Source organism: Rhineura floridana, chromosome 8, assembly GCF_030035675.1.
Source record: "Rhineura floridana isolate rRhiFlo1 chromosome 8, rRhiFlo1.hap2, whole genome shotgun sequence".
Classification (NCBI taxonomy): domain Eukaryota; kingdom Metazoa; phylum Chordata; class Lepidosauria; order Squamata; family Rhineuridae; genus Rhineura; species Rhineura floridana.
The window spans coordinates 116773834-116789860 of record NC_084487.1 but is presented as its reverse complement, the minus strand read 5'-3'; the positions used below and the strand labels follow the sequence as shown (position 1 = coordinate 116789860).

The 16027-nt window shown below is 42.1% G+C and overlaps 1 protein-coding gene across 8 annotated transcripts in view; it reads left to right on the top strand.

The window, feature by feature from the left end:
* The first annotated feature begins 387 nt into the window (after positions 1-387).
* Positions 388-16027, top strand: part of BMAL2 (basic helix-loop-helix ARNT like 2) — a 68408-nt gene continuing 52768 nt past the window's right edge. For 2 of the 8 annotated variants that reach the window (XM_061582192.1, XM_061582191.1), the window contains exons 1-2: positions 9346-9412; positions 9781-10158. In XM_061582192.1, coding sequence (XP_061438176.1) covers positions 10077-10158 — 82 coding nt within the window. In that variant the 5' untranslated portion in view covers positions 9346-9412; positions 9781-10076. Of the gene's footprint in view, positions 429-2282; positions 2349-2542; positions 2563-9341; positions 9413-9780; positions 10159-16027 lie in introns of those variants that run through there. The other 6 variants (XM_061582195.1, XM_061582197.1, XM_061582193.1 and 3 more) reach the window with 6 other exon arrangements.

Genomic DNA, 16027 nt, shown 5'->3' with positions numbered 1-16027 from the left:
TTTAACAGGAGAGCTGGAGTAATGTCTGCAGCAAGGCTTGAAGTTGACTTTAGCAAAGAGTCTCCTTCCAGCCTTTTGTACTCTGCATGCTGGCCCAGGTGCCTCCAACCAGCCTGTGTTCTTGTAAGCTCTCCTGCTCCTTAATCATGTAAGCTCTCCTGCTCCTTAATCGTGCTGATTGCCTTTGTTGCTGCAACACCTGTTGGTGCCTTCTCTCTGCTGGGGAAGGGGCAGCCTCCTGGTCACTTCCTGATTCTGACAGGCAGGCTCCCTCAGGGGCTTATCTCTGGTCTGGTAAAGGGTCCTGGGCTGTTTCCCTGCTTGTCCCCTCTGCTAGGTCTGCAGTCTCCCATTCCTCTTCTTCCTCGGATGAGTCTTCTGAGGGAGGCATGACAACCAGCATGGATTACCTTAACAAATATCACATGGTAGCAAATATTCTGTTTTTGAATAAGGTGCTTGGGCAGGTGGTAGCTGTTCAACTCCAAACACTCTTAGATGGAAACGATTATCTGGATCAATGTTAATCTGATTTCAGATCTAATTTTGGTACAGGAAACACTTTGGTTGCCCTGATACCAAGAGAGCTATGGAGGAATACAACATAGCTCATTCTGTTGGATCTCTTAGTGACCGTTGATACCATAATTCTGGATAGATTTGTCTGGGCTGAAGACTGGCAGTGTCATGCTGTGGTGATTCTATTCATACCTGGAAGGCTGTTTATAGAAGGATGTGCCACTATGAAGGTTCTACTCAGTCCCATGGCATTTATGCTATGGAGCTCCATTTTATCTCTCATGTTTTTTAACATTCCCAGAAGTTGCTGGGCGAGGTCATTTGGAGAGTTAGAATGAGATGTAGTCAGTATGTTGATGACATCAAACTTTTTTTGTCCTTTACACTGAAGTCAAATGAGGCAATGGAAATTCTGTACAGGTATCTGGGTTCAGAAGTGGATTGGATTACTATTATTAAACTGATGTTCAATCTGTGATTCATCTAGCCACGGAGCTGGAGTTCAACCTATTCTCAGTGCGGTTACATGCTTCCTAATGGATCAGGTTTGTAGTCTGGGGATGCTCCTAGATCCAGCTTTATCACTGCATTACATTGTTACTGGAAGCCCAAATGGTATCAGTGGCTTGGAGAGTCTTTCACCCACTGAACCTAGCTTTGATCCTTCCTGGATAGAGAGTACCTATTCAAGGTTGACTGTGCACTGGTAATATTCAGCTTAGACGACTACAACGCAGTGTAAAAATGTAATCTGAACTGTTTTACTATTGAGTATCCATCTCTTTAGACAACTGTTGGCAGATTTTTTTTATGATGTGATATTAGCCATAAAAGAGAGAAACCTCAAAGTATAAGCAAAGAACAATTTTCTATTGAAAAAAATATATTTATACATTGGCAAGTATGTAATTCTAATGTCCCAGGCTATGGTTTGAAGGCACACAAGGCCACCAACTTGCTGAAGCTAAGCAGGTTTGGGTCTGGTCAGTGCCTGGATAGGAGACCACCTGGGAACATGTATGCTGCCTTGGGTTCCATGCTGAAAGAAAGGAGGGGTATAAGTGTAAATATAAATAAATAAATAATTATAATGATGTAAGAATACAGTCCAAACATCCTAAATAATAAAAAAAATTCTGATATGTCCAAAAGACATAGAATGTATTTCAGAAATGTTATACAAGGTTTATAATAACTCTTGACCCTGGCCTTTGACACCTGAGACACATATTTTTAGGACCCACCCTATTTTGTGATTCTGATTGTTTTTTAACACTATTTTAAGGTTGTAACCTATCCTGGGATCTTTGAGTGAAGGGTGGGCAATAAATGCTGCTGCTGCTGCTGATAATAATAATAATAATACAATAATAATATAAATATGTTGCCTATGCCTTTAGATGCTAAGATAAAGGGTAGAAACACACTCACTGTTTTGCCAGCTCCTGTGCATCTCCACTTCGCTCTTCTGAAAATGGGGGCACATGACGCTAGTTAAACCCTGCCCCCTTTTACTGTAAAATCTGGTAGGATTAGTTTGAGTGCATTTTTTTCCATTCAGCTTCAAAGAGATTTCACAACTGATTGGCAGATCAACTCATTCCCTCTCCAGGTGTGGCTAATGGAAACGCTTTGCTGTAGGCGACTAGTGTGTTCACAGCCAAAGATAACACAAATAAAGAGTAGTAAAAAAACAAGCCCGGACAAGCAAACTTTCTACCATAAAAACTGATTATTGAAGCATTTTTCTTCTCTCTCCACAGGAACCATTTATTTAAATGAAAGAGTAGCAAGCAATTGAAGTGAAGGCTTTGGCGTAGCCAAAGAAGGTATTTCAGATGGACTTTCCTGTTCTTTTACAATATCCTCGCAGCTGGTGGTGGTTGTGATTGGTTAAACTTTGTTCATTCTTCCTTTGCAGGCATTAATTCTTTTCAATTGCTTTTGAAGTTAAATTAATTGCTTTTGAAGTTAAAGTGCATTGTGCAGTCATACAAAGGACACTTGATAGAGTTAGAGATCATTCTGAATTATAGTTGTGCGGTGAGTGACCAGGATTTTCTGCTTGTATTTTTTTTTAACAATGAAGCTTATCATAATACCTTGGATCACCTTTGCTTTGACTCCCATGCCAGCTTTCTCTCTGCTTATGCCTTTGACTTGAGCACCTCCTCAGGAGAACATATTTTAACGTAGTCATGCCATCTCACTTCTTAATCTTATTGCTGATGGTTTTTGTTTCAAAAACTGTTTAAAAACAATATATTAAAAACCTCAAGCTAAACCAATTATAAAAGCCATAAAAACAAACTCCAGCCTAGTAATAATACCAACATAGACAAACAGCAGATAGAAAAATAACTAGCCAAAGGCCTTTTTGAAAAGCTACATCTTATCAGCGACCTGCAACCATATAGTGATGATGGGTGCACCTGAGTTGGAATTCCACAGGGTGAATGCACAGGCTGAGGGAGCTGGAACAGCACTTCAGATGAAGACCAGAGCATGTGGGGAGAAATGTATAGAAAAAGGTGGTTCTTAAAATACCCAGGTCCCAAGTGGCTAATTTAATTTTTTAATTTATTTAGAAAATGTATTGTTGCGCGCCTCCCCAATCTCCGAGCGGTGAGATTTCTGGGGTCCCTGCACTCCTCTAGGGTTTGGTTTCCTTTGGGAAGAAGGTCAGCTGAGACTGCGGTGTCTTTATGAAATATGGTTTAGTTACACACATTCCAACCTGAGCTTAGGACGGAGGGAGTTCAAGGCATCAGCAGTCCAATATCCAGCTTTTTCATCTGGGTTGCAGGAGGCACTCCAAATGCCATGGTGCAGAGAGCCAGTCTCTCTGCCTGCCTTCAGTCACCAGCCTTCTCTAGACACAACTAAAACTACAAGCCTCTGCTGGGCTCCAGGAGGGGGGAGGGATGCTCTCCTGAAGAGTTTCAATGACAAAAGGATCTTCCTGGCCCATTCACCGTTGCTGGGCAACTGATAGGCCCATTATTTTACCTGGCCACACTATTTGATTAACAAAGGAAATTCATCTGGCTAGCAGAGCCAGCCCCCAGGCATAGGATTCCAAATCAGAGGCTGGAAAGGGGACCCACAGGAATCATCCATTTCAACCCCCATGCTCATAACAGTATATACTACTCAATCAAAACAAATTTTATTCTAGGTGGGGAACAATTTTTTTAAAAAGCTGCATAAAACAATATAAAAATCAAAACATTAAAACTGTCCAGTAAAATAACTAATAATACAAAACTGATCACATTTCAGGGAAAACTTGATTTAACAAAATCAACACCAGCACTTTATGTTGAGCCTGGAAATAAACTGGCAGTCAGTGCAGCTTACAAAAATTGGTGTGATAGAATCAAAGCTCTCAGCATCCGCCAGCAACCTACAACTACAATTTACATACCCTTTTCACGGGTAGCTCCATTTAGAGAATGTTACAGTAGTCTAATCTGTCAGTAGGGCATAAATGACTGTAGCAAGGTCTGATTTTGTTAGGAAGGGTTGTTGGCAAACCAGCCAAATCTGGAAAAAGGAACTCCTTGCTAATGATGCTATCTGTGTACCCAACAGGAATGCTGGGTCAAGGAGTACTCCTAATAACTGATATTTCAAAGGGAATGAAATCCCATCCAAGACTAGTTGTAGACCCAAACCTGAATTGGGTGGTTTCTCCCCACCCCCTCCAAGTACTTCCATTTTATCTGAATTAAACATTAGCTTGTTCCACCCTATCCAGTCCTTCACAGCTACCAAGCAGCAGTTTAACCTTTCATCTGTCTCTCTAGGATTTATAACCCAAATCTCTCAGTGGCCTCCCCCCAGTTACTTCATGTACATATTAAACAGCATGGGAGGGCAAAATAGAGCCCTGAAGAACACCATAATTTATTAGCCAAGGAAAAGAACAACTGTCCCACAATACCATCTTCTGGGTCTTGTCTCAGGGATAAGTTGATCTACTTAAGTAAAGAGGATATACAAGCGAACTAGCTGTCAGAGAATGAGTGAACAGGAAGAGCTAACAGGAGTTTGGCAGAGGAGGTGTAGGGAGGAAGAAACAGACAAAGAGGGCTCTGAAGCCATGTGCTCAGCCTCTGACCGTGTGCTCTTTAGGGCTCCATAGTTGCTTGACAGGGAGGGGTGTGGCCTCACAGCTGCAGGCTGAAGGGGTGTGGCCTGATAGCTACTGAATGCAACTAGGAGCAGCTGTGTGTTGTGGGAGTTTTCATTCTGTTTCGTGACTCCTAACTGAGCAGAGCAGAGCGAGCTGTGTCAGTTGGTCCAGAGGATATACAAGCAAGCTAGCTCTTAGAGAGCAAACGAACAGGGAGAGCTAACAGGAGTCTGGCACAGGAGGACAAAGGGGAGGTCCCTAAAAAAAATTATTTTTCTTGTATGGCATGCCACATACCAGTGGGACTCTCCTATGTACCCTAAAAGAGAACAGGACAAAGCACAGGTAATTCCAATACAAGTAGAAATAAAGAAACAAAAGGCAGTAAAGACTATGGACAGGAAGGACACCCCAGTGGTGGTGACCTGCAAGGTGTGTGCAATGTTTGTTTTCTTGCCTGAGAACAACATGGCGTACACGTGCAACAAGTGCAAGCTTGTGGCGCTGTTGGAAGAAAAATTGAGGGGCCTGGAATGGCGGGGAGCCACACTGAAGAGTATAAAAAAAGATGAAGAGTTCTCAGGAGAGCAACAACAAAGTGGAGGAAACTCCGTGGAAAGCGGTGTTAGGAGCAGAAGAGCTAGAAGATGCCCTTCACTGGTGGAACTGCAGGACCACTTCCAGGCACTTGAGGAAGAGACTAGAGGACAGCCTGCAGGGGAAGAATTACAGGAGAACCCATGCGACAGTGAGCGAGAGGCTGAAGCTCAGTCAAGCAGATGCAATGACACCATGCCCCACAACAAGAAAAGAAGAGTAGTAGTAGTGGGAGACTCCCTACTACGTGGGATTGAAACCCAAGTATGCCAAGAAGATCCATGGAAGCAGCAGGTATGCTGTCTCCTTGCAGGATGGATTAGAGATGTGACCGAAGGGTTGCCATCACTCATAAAGCTCACTGACATCTCTTCCTTGTGGGAATGAATTATACTGCCAAGTGGAGCTACGAAGACTCACATCAGACTTTGAAGTTCTGGGAAGGAAACTCAAGGATTTTTGGGCCCATATAGTTTTCTCGTCCAAACTTCTGGTACTTAGAAGTGAAAAGGGAAAGAAAAATACTCCTGGTGAATGACTGGCTACGAAGGTGGTGCCGATGTGAGAGATTTGGAATTTGGGACCATGGGCTACACTTCCTGGAAGATGGGCTGCTGGCAAGTGATGGGTTGCACCTCACAAGGACTGGGAAGAACGTGTTTGGCCACAGCATGGAGAACATCATCAAGAGAGTTTTAAACTTAATCATAAAGGGTAGGAAGACGTAAACTTCGCAGTAATGACTAACAAACGCTTGTGAACATAAGAGGAACTGAGGGAATGGCTCTAATAGGGCCCAGTAATAGTCTTCATAAAAATGTAGGAAGGAAACCAGGCCATAAATCACATGGTCTTCTATGTCTGGATACTAATGCCCAGAGTATGGGAAACAAACAGGATGAACTGAAACTCTTAATACAGGAGAGTAAATATGATTTGATAGGTATCGCTGAAACTTGGTGGGATGACTCCCATGACTAGAATACAGCATTTGAAGGATATAACTTGTTCAAAAAGAACAGAAGGAATAGAAAGGGAGGTGGAGTCACACAATATGTTAAAAATATATATCCCTGTACAGAAATACAGGAAGATGAGCTTGGTAGCTCTAAGAGTATCTGGAGTAAAATTAATGGGGCAAGGAATAAAAGGAACATGGTAATTGGAGTCTACTACCGGCCACCCAATCAAGGAGAAGATGAAAATGAAACTTTTGCAAAGCAAATTGCCAAAGTTTCGGGGAGGCATGATGTAGTAGTAATGGGGGTCTTCAGTTACCCTGATATCTGTTGGGAGACAAATTCTACCAAAGACGGCCCCTACAAAAAAATTCTGACATATGTTGGAGATAACTTTCTCCTACAGAAAGTGGAGGAAGCAACTAGAGAATCGGCAATCCTTGACTTGATTCTAACCAATAGAGATGACTTGGTGGATGAAGTGGCAGTTTACAGGAACTCTGGGGTAAAGTGACCACACTATACTAGAGTTCTTGATTTTAAAGCAAGCAAAAGCTGAGAGTAGCCATACATGTACAGTAGGGCCCCGCTTGTTGGCGCCCTGCTTTTTGGTGTTCCGTTAATATGGTGGCGCCAGCAGGCTGCTCAGCTGTAGCGCAGGGAGCTCCAGCCACCATGCTCCAGCTGATAGCTGACACCCTCCAGCTGACAGGAATCAGCTGCAGCACGTGAGCTTCCCACCCTCCAGCTGATCAGCTGCAGCGTGGGGAGCTTGTGCACTCCAGCTGATTCCTGTCAGCTGTAGCTCAGGGAGCACTCAAGCTACAGCTGAGTAGGGCCCCACTTTCCGGCAGTTTTCGCTTTTTGGCGGGGGCCTGGAATGGAACCTGCTACATGAGTAGGGCCGTACTGTACTCTAGACTTCAGGAAAGTCAATTTTAATAAACTCAGAACAATGGTAAGTAAGGTTCTATAGCAAGCAACCCTGATCAGAAAAGGAGTATAAGATGGGTGGAAGTATCTAAAAAAGGTAGTTTTAAAGGCACTATTGCAAACAATTCCAACAAGAAAAAAGGGGGAAGACAGAAGAAGAAGCCAATGTGGCTTCACAGAAAGCTTAGAGATGGCCTGGAAAAAAAAGGACATATATAGGAAGTGGAAGCCAGGCCACAAAGGAAGAGTACAGATAGGTAGCACAGAATTGCAGGGATGATGTCAGGAAGGCTAAAGCTGAGAATGAGCTGAGGTTAGTGTGGGTTGCTAAAAGCAACAAAAAAGCTTTCTTCATCCATAGTAAAAGACTGAGGGAAAAAATGGTGATACAGCTACTCAATATGGATGGCAAAATGACAACAGATGACAAAGAAAAGGCAGAAGTGCTCAATTCCTATTTTGGCTCAGTCTTCTCCCAAAAGAGGGTCTAGCACTTTCCGGGCAAACATGAAGCTGAAGGGGCAGGATTGCAGCTTGAGACTGATAGACAAATGGTCAAGAAATACCTAATCACTTTAAACAAGTTCACATCTGTGGGGCCTGATGCTGCATCCTAGAGTATTGAAGGAACTGGCTAAAGAACTCTCTGAACTGCTGCCTATTATCTTCACAAAATCGTGGAGGAGGGGTGAAGTGCCGGATGACTGGAGGAGGGCTAATGTTGTCCCTATCTTCAAAAAGGGCAAAAAGGAGGAACCTGGGAACTACAGATCAGTCAGTCTGATATCAATCCCCGGGAAAATTCTGGAGCAGATTATAAAATGGTCAGTCTGTAAGCACCTTGAAAACAATGCAGTGATTACTAGGAGCCAACATGGATTTTTGAAGAACAAATCCTACCAGACTAATCTTATCTCATTTTTTGATCAGGTAACCTCCCTGGTAGACTGTGGGATTGCTTTGGACATAATATATCTCAACTTCAGCAAAACTTTTGACAAAGTGCCCCATGATATTCTGATTAGCAAGTTAGTTAAATATGGGCTGGATGGTACAACTATTAGGTGGATCCACAATTGCCTTTTTGTACTCAAATAGTGCTTATGAATGTTTCCTTCTCAAACTGGGGGGAGGTAACAAGCAAGGTACCACAGGGCTCGATCCTGGGTACTGTGCTCTTCAACATTTTTATTAATGACTTGGATGAGGAGGTGCAGGGTATCAAATCTGCAGATGTTTCAAAATTGGGAAGGATAGCTAATACCTTGGAAGACAGAAAAAACATTCAAAAGGATCTTGATAGGCTGGGATATTGGGCTGAAAACAACAGGATGAAATTTAACAGGGATAAATACAAAGATCTACACTTAGGAAAAAGAAATCAAATGCACAGTTATAAGATGGGGGATACTTGGCTCAGCAATGCTACATGCGATAAAGATCTTGGGATTGTTGTTGATCACAAGTTGAATATGAGCCAATGGTGTGATGTGGCTGCACAAAAAGCAAATGCTATTTTAGGCTGCATTAACAGAAGTATAGCTTCCAAATCACATGAAGTATTGGTTCCCCTCTATTTGGCACTGGCTTCATCTTGAGCTCTGTGTCCAGTTCTGGTCTCCGCACTTTGAGAAAGATGAAGACAAACTGGAACGAGTTCAAAGGAGGGCAAGGAGGATGATCAGGGGACTAGAAACAAAGTCCTACGAGGAGAGAGAACTGGGCATGTTTAGTCTTGAGAAGATAAACTGAGGGGAGATATGATAGCACTTTACATGTACTTGAAAGGTTGCCACACAAAGGAGGGCTAGGATCTCTTCTCCATCATCCTAGAGTGCAGGACACGGAAGAATGAGTTCAAGTTTCTGTGCTAAGCTATTTTCCTAACCCTGAGATATTGTCTACGAGTTCAGTTGGAGAACGTAGTTGTGCGAGTGATTTTGGATCAATCGATGTGTCATCTTTGTATACAGTAGGATTAGAGGGACAGTGGATCAGCAGGGGCTCCAACAGTCGGTAAATATTCACATTCTATTGTGTGTCAGAGTAGTGTTGTGTGACAACTGGAAAACATGGGTTAACGCGTTCCTACATAACGCGGTAGAATTTTGACTATCTGGGTCATTGGGTGATCAGAGGGTGGAGCTTGGCTTGCCATAAATTGCGTGAGTGGACTAAATACGGTGTACGCTGAATGGAATTAGCATTCCGATTGCGTGCAGAGGTTAAGGGTGCCTCAATTCCTTGAAAGCAATGGGATTTTAAGGTGAGTCCAACTCTGCATTGGGTTATAAAGTGAGCAGGAGGGGCGGAAGACAGCGCTCCAGGCCCTGGCATGGCTGAGCTGAAGGGCTGATTTTGGCAGGCGCAGTTCCTTTTACGGCACACAGCCTTGCCATTCTAAGCATATGAAAGCCACATCTCTAGAAACTGTCTCTCGCTCCCTTTTGTATTGACTCCACCCCGTGGAAAGAAAAGGCAGAAGGTAGTGAGGGAGAACTGAGATAACTCCTGACCTAATGGGGCTCGTCGTAGGTGTCCCTCGTTGAAAAGGACGGGAAGGTTTGAAGCGCTTGAGTGGACGCAACAGCATAAGTGCTGTTGCAAAACTGTAACGTGCATCGTTTTCCGCAGGTGCAACAACTCCTCACAACTCTCTTGCTTCGCCGCCGCGGTGCTCCGTGGCGATAGCACTGTAAAGAGGCCGGGCTCTCGCGAGAACAAGCGCGCTTCCTAAATGAAGGCGAGGAGGCGGCGCTGCCGCAGCTGAGGTGACTCCCGCCCAGGTGTTGGCTTGGCGGCAGTGGCCGCCGGTAGACCTGCTGCTTCCTCCGCTCTCCTGGGGCCGCGGGCTCTCTCCATGCCCCTGGGGCAAGGGGCTGCCGCCGCCTCTGTTGCCCCAAAGAGCGGGCTAGGTGGGGGCGCTTGCTATGGCAGAGGCGGTGGCAGGAGCAGGCGTTGAGGAGACCGATGAAGGGCTGAGAGCGGCTGTCACGGTGGTGGCTGGCGCAGGTGAGACGGAGGGCGGCGGCGAACTCCTTTCTGAAAAGTTGGTGGGGGTGGCGGGTGTCGCGTTTTTCCCTTTGCCATGGTTACGTTGCAACGAGCAGACCCCAGAGGAGGGCGTTTAATTGTGTGTCCCCCTGACGTTAGCTAAATGTGGAGGGAGGTGGGGTGCGGTTGCCCCCCTTTCTTCCCAAGCCCCGCGTACCCGTAGCCAGACGTTTTGTGTGTGTGATATTATCTTTGCTCCCTAACAAGGGCCCCCAAGACGGTTTACAGGAAAAGAAAATGCCACAAAACTATAACAATTAAAGCAACTCCGCTGAATTTTTTTCGTGTGAGTTCTTAACCTTCACCCCAAGGGATCAAAGTATAAAACGAGGGGGAAATGTGAAACTTTCTTCTCTACGCTGCGGTGTAATGCCATTTATTTTGTCTGCCCTAGTTTTCTAAATGCGAGCCCTGTGATCGAGGGTGTTTTTAAGCTATTAGGCTAGCGTTTGTCGCACAGGGAATAAAGTTGTTGCCAGCTGCTCTTTTTTCTTCTACTTGAATATTTCCTTCAGAAGAGAGGGTGGGTGGGAATGAGCAGCGAGATGAACTTGTGGTGATACTTTGGGGAATCCCCGTGGATCTCGTAAAAATGTTTCCAGGTGGAGCTGCAGTTTTCTGAAATGAGACCAAAATAATGGTTTTTGGTGATATTAATTGTATACATAACGTTTTACATTCATGTACATCATGTAATAATTTAACAGGGTATGTTAAAATCAGTCCATCTGTGGCTCAGAGTGTGATTTATACATTATTTAATTAATATACTATGCTGACATTTGGGGATGTGCTATAAAGATGCTGCTAAATGCAGTCTAAGCAAACTCTTTTGTGTACAGCATATCCTACAAAATTATTGGTATAGATGTAGGAATAGTTTTACCATTTGACCAGATTTATTGTCCTGAAATCAGAGTTGTATATTCCTGGCTAGTCTACTTTTTTGCTGCCATTTTTTTCTAGATAGTGTCTTCTAAAACATATTTTCATTGTCTTAGTTTTTAGTAGTTTTGCAAGTGGTAAGAGATAATTTTCTGCCATGTTATGGATGATCTTTGTGTACATTAATACCCCCTTACTCTGTAATGATTTAAAGAGGACCAAGTGATATATAAAACAATATAAAAGTGTGGGGCTGCTTTCTTAGTAACTCTAGATTGTCGATTGTCAAATCTTAATTTCAGATACAAAGGTAACCCTTCTATTATTTCTATTTTACTTTGTACTACAGAAGTAGAATGTTTAAGTTTTTTCATTCAAAAATTAGGTCAGATTTTTTTTTGCCCTATCTTAATTTCAGGCTGGTATGATGCTTGCAAAACTTATGACTGGATTGTTCAATTTTGCAGTTTTGACCTATTAAGAAATTCAGTTTTCCAAAACTGAATGGTGATCAACTACCAGAAGGTCTAGGACAAAATCCAGCCCCTGAAGAGTACTGGATCTCTCAACACCCTCCTCTGCTCATCCAAGAAAAGTTTGTGCAATGAAAGGTGCTTTAGCTTGCCATTAGCTCTCCCATAAAATGAGGGTTGCAGCAATGTTTTTGTTTAAATTGAAACTATAAAGATATGGGGAGGATACATAGACATAAACATTGCGAGCACATTTTCACCAATCAACAAGGCTTGGAGAGAGTTGTATACCTGGAGTGTTTTTGGTGTAAACTTTATGCTAATGTGTTTCCTGTTTGGTTATTGCACCTCATTTGCCCATTGGCTAAGTTACTGCTGCTATTTACTTCTCCTGGTCCATGGAGTATAAAGATATAAGGACAATAACTGAACTAACTGTTACTCTTCTAAAAACTTAAATACAGTGAAATGTCTCTTATGAGTCCTTCCTAAAGCTCCTGCTCTCCTGCCATAAGTAAATGCTGATTTGCAGTTCCTTTGTATATAATTTTGTTTATGACTTTTCTATGCAGAGTAACCTATAGAATTATAGGCAGAGATGTGGGCATAGTTTTACCATTTAGCTAGATTTATTGTCCTGTAGCCAGAGTTGCATATCCTTGGCTGTTTTAATTTTTTGGTGTCTCATATGCTGTAATTTTATTTACATAGTATATTTTAAAATGTAAGTTTTTAGTACCTTGGCTTTTTAGTACTTTTGTGTATGCGAAGAGATAATTTTCTGTTATGGATTATGTAAGTACTGCATACATTAATAGCTCTTGCTCTTTAAATCTGATGGCCAAGTGATATATATGAAAGGTAGGGCTTCCTTCTTAACAGGTGAAATCCTGTAGAATAGTTGCTAGGTGAATATACATTTGAACATTAAAATGTAGCTAGTAATTTAGAAATCCTGACTGAAACCTCATGCACATAATCATTATCCCATTATTGGAGAAGAAGAATTATATTTAAATCTCCAAATGTTGTTAAACTTATCTGAGATGTACCTTGCTAGCCATACTCACTGTGGAAATTAAAGCCTTCCAGCAAAGTACAGTACTAGAAAACTAATGAAGCTGATAGTTTTTGCAAGCTCCTTTTAAAATAAGTTGTGCAACTACTCAGAATTATGTCAGTGAGAGTGTGGGGTTAAACTGATTTCACCGCCAAAAGATTAAGTAGATTAGTACTGTATCATATTGTCAGCCTAGAAATGACAAAGACTGCAATCCTATACTCACTTACCTAGTAGTGAGTCCCATTGAAACTAGGAATAAACCTCATTGACTGACTTCTGAGTAGTTTGTATAGGGTTGCACTGCAAGGTGGTAAACAGTCACTTGCCTGAATGCAAATTTGTACTTCAGACTAATCTACTTGAGTGATTGGATAAAGGTTTGTTGATCTGACATCCTGTAATCTTGAGAAAAAACAAGTACATAAATTGTTTAGTAACAATGAATTTATAAATGATTGTATGGTATGGGAGAAATACTTGAGTTATGTACGATGAGCAAATCCAAAGCTTTCTGTAGAACAAGAGTTTTTTCATATATAAAATTGACCAGAGATGGCTTCCAGCTTTTTATATTTTTAGGATTTTAATGTATTTTGACACTATTGATTGGTTTGTACCATTTTATTTCTATTTAAATAAAACGAAAATAATGACAGCAGTTTAATTATAACAACTCTGTGCTCCGTATACTCTGTGTGCTGGGGTGCATTTAATGATAAGCACAGCTTATTTCTAGATGCATGGGGCTCAATGTGCTTCCCCTCCTGACAAAGCTGCAATCAGGATATCAGAAGCATCCAATTCCATTTTCAACTAAGTTCAGTTTGTTGTTTTGTCCAAACTGGGGTAAGGTTAAACTATAGTTAGTCCAAACAAGCAAAGATCTACCTGTGGTTTCTGATCCTGGCTCGTTTGAGCAAACATTAGTTAAAATTGGCTACAGTTTCTGGTTGGGGCAAAATAGCAAACTGGAATTAGTTTAAAACAGCAGGAAATGTTTCTGATTGCCTTAAACCTATGCTACAGCTGGTATAGTACAGTGGGGAGGAGGGCCTGGCTGGGAGCCAAGAGTCTGTGAGTTGAAATCCCCGCTCATGTCACCTGGGTGTCAAGGGGCAGCTAAAGATCACCCCCACAGTGAGTGGCTCAGGGGTTATGTGCCCTGCCATCTGTGCAGCTGTGGGCAAGCTGCAGAGTCCCAAGGAGCCCAGTTGCCCCCCAGCTGGCAGTTGCGGACAAAGAAGAGGCTGGCTTGTGCAGCTGTAGCAAGCTGAGCAGGCCCTAGCCAGCTGGGGAGGACTAGCCTCAGAGGGAGGCAATGGTAAACCCCCTCTGAATACCGCTTACCATGAAATCCCTATTTATAGGGTCGCCATAAGTCGGATTCGACTTGAAGGCAGTCCATTTCCATTTGGAACCTATGCTGGAGATGGGAGGAGCAGCAGGCTTTTGCATATAATGCTAAACTATGATTTACTGTTATGTCCAAACTAGGCTGCAGCCTACCTCCTGTTATAAAAAACAAACAAACAAAACCACCCTAGCAGAAGCCTCCCTAAAAATCAAAGTTTATTAAAACCTGGAAAATCAGACTTTGGAATGTATCTTTAGGGAGGGGGTTCTATTACTCCAGGATCACTACAGAAAAAGTTCCCTTCTGTATTATAAAAGCTAGCAGAACACAAAGGACAGGACTTTCTGAGGGAGAATGAAAGAAGAGAGCTGCAAGATGCAGATGACCTCAGTTGTCAAGGGCAGATAAGAAAGTGTGGATTTTCGAAGAATCCCATTCACAAAATTCAACAGAATTGTTATCTGTTTTATAGAAGGCTGCACAGAGGTTTGATAATACAGGTTTGTGTTGTTCCTGCCTATATCTAGAAGCAGATAACTCAGTTGAAATACCAAAGAAATCTTTTAGAAGAATAAAAATTTGTGACATTGAGGGATCCTTAGATTTGAGTTGCAGTCACCTGTTCAGTTACTTCCCTAAAGGGACCACAAGAGACTGGCTGATATGCTTACTGCAATAATCCAGGATTAAACACAGCAGTAGGTTATGCATTTATTTGATATTTACCAGCTATCAGCAAGATGGTAGACTGTATGTAATAAGTAAGACTATAGTGAAATGAAATGGACTGCCTTCAAGTCGATTCCGACTTATGGGCGACCCTATGAATAGGGTTTTCATGGTAAGCGGTATTCAGAGGGGGTTTACCACAAGCAAGTATATAAACTATATCAGCTTGCATGTTAAGAATTTTTGAATTTCAATCTTCTCTTAACATGCAAGTTGATATAGTTTATATACTTGCTTGTACTGTGAGACAACAGACAAATAAAGAAGCATTAATTATCCAAGGTTCTTTTCCTTGTGTTTACTTCTGCTTCTGAATAACTTCTTGGTAATGCAAATGAAATAGGTAAATATTGAAGCAAGGTAAGGAAGAGGTTACTAATTTGGGGGTTTGAACATGTAAGCAGGTCTTTTGTTAGATTTGATATGTGTACTGGAAAATAAATCTGTTAAGTCTTTAAAGTCCATAAGAATCTTCATTATTGTCTCTTGCAGCAAAACTACTGCTACCCGGGATGTGTTTAAAGTTCTGTTCTTGTTGGTGATAAAGTTAGTGTGAATTTGTATGTTGATCACAAGGAGCATGAATACTCTTTAAATTTGTGTACATATAAGACCTTTTTGTGATTGTGAATGCAGAGCATTTAGGTATTCATTCTAGGTTGAAAACCTTTATCTGTAGTTGAAGTTTATTTTGTTGAGCTACGCGAGTGTAAGCATTCTGATGGACAGAAAAGAGAGGCAGGCTCTGGTGCTTGGTAGATTTATTAAGGCTCAATGTGTTTCGGAGTAATCCTTCCTCAGGAGCAATGGAGATCTGTTTCTTTTTCTCTGCCTGAGCAGTTCAAATTCTTTATCCAGCTCCACACAAAACGAACACCACAGGCGTTTTGTGTGGAGCTGGATAAAGAATTTGAACTGCGCAGGCAGAGAAAAAGAAACAGATCTGCATTGCTCCTGAGGAAGGATTACTCCGAAACGCGTTGAGCCTTAATAAATCTACCAAGCACCAGAGCCTGCCCCTCTTTTCTGTCCATTGCGTGGTGCTTTTCCCTTTGGTTTCTGTAAGCATTCTGATGACCAGATCCTTATTGTCCTTTGCTTCCATGTATGAGGCTAGGGGTATGGTTTCTTGAATATTTTGTTCATGTAGTTCAGTATGCCCAACTATTTTATAAGCTGATTTTTTCAACCAGGTTTAAGCGAAGTTTTTAGTAGATGACTATGTCCAGTGCTCTTGGCTATAGTTCAAAAATACCTATTTTGTAATATGAGACCAAGATTTGTAAGGCTTGAGCAAGATACGTCAGCTGCTCATAAAAGAAA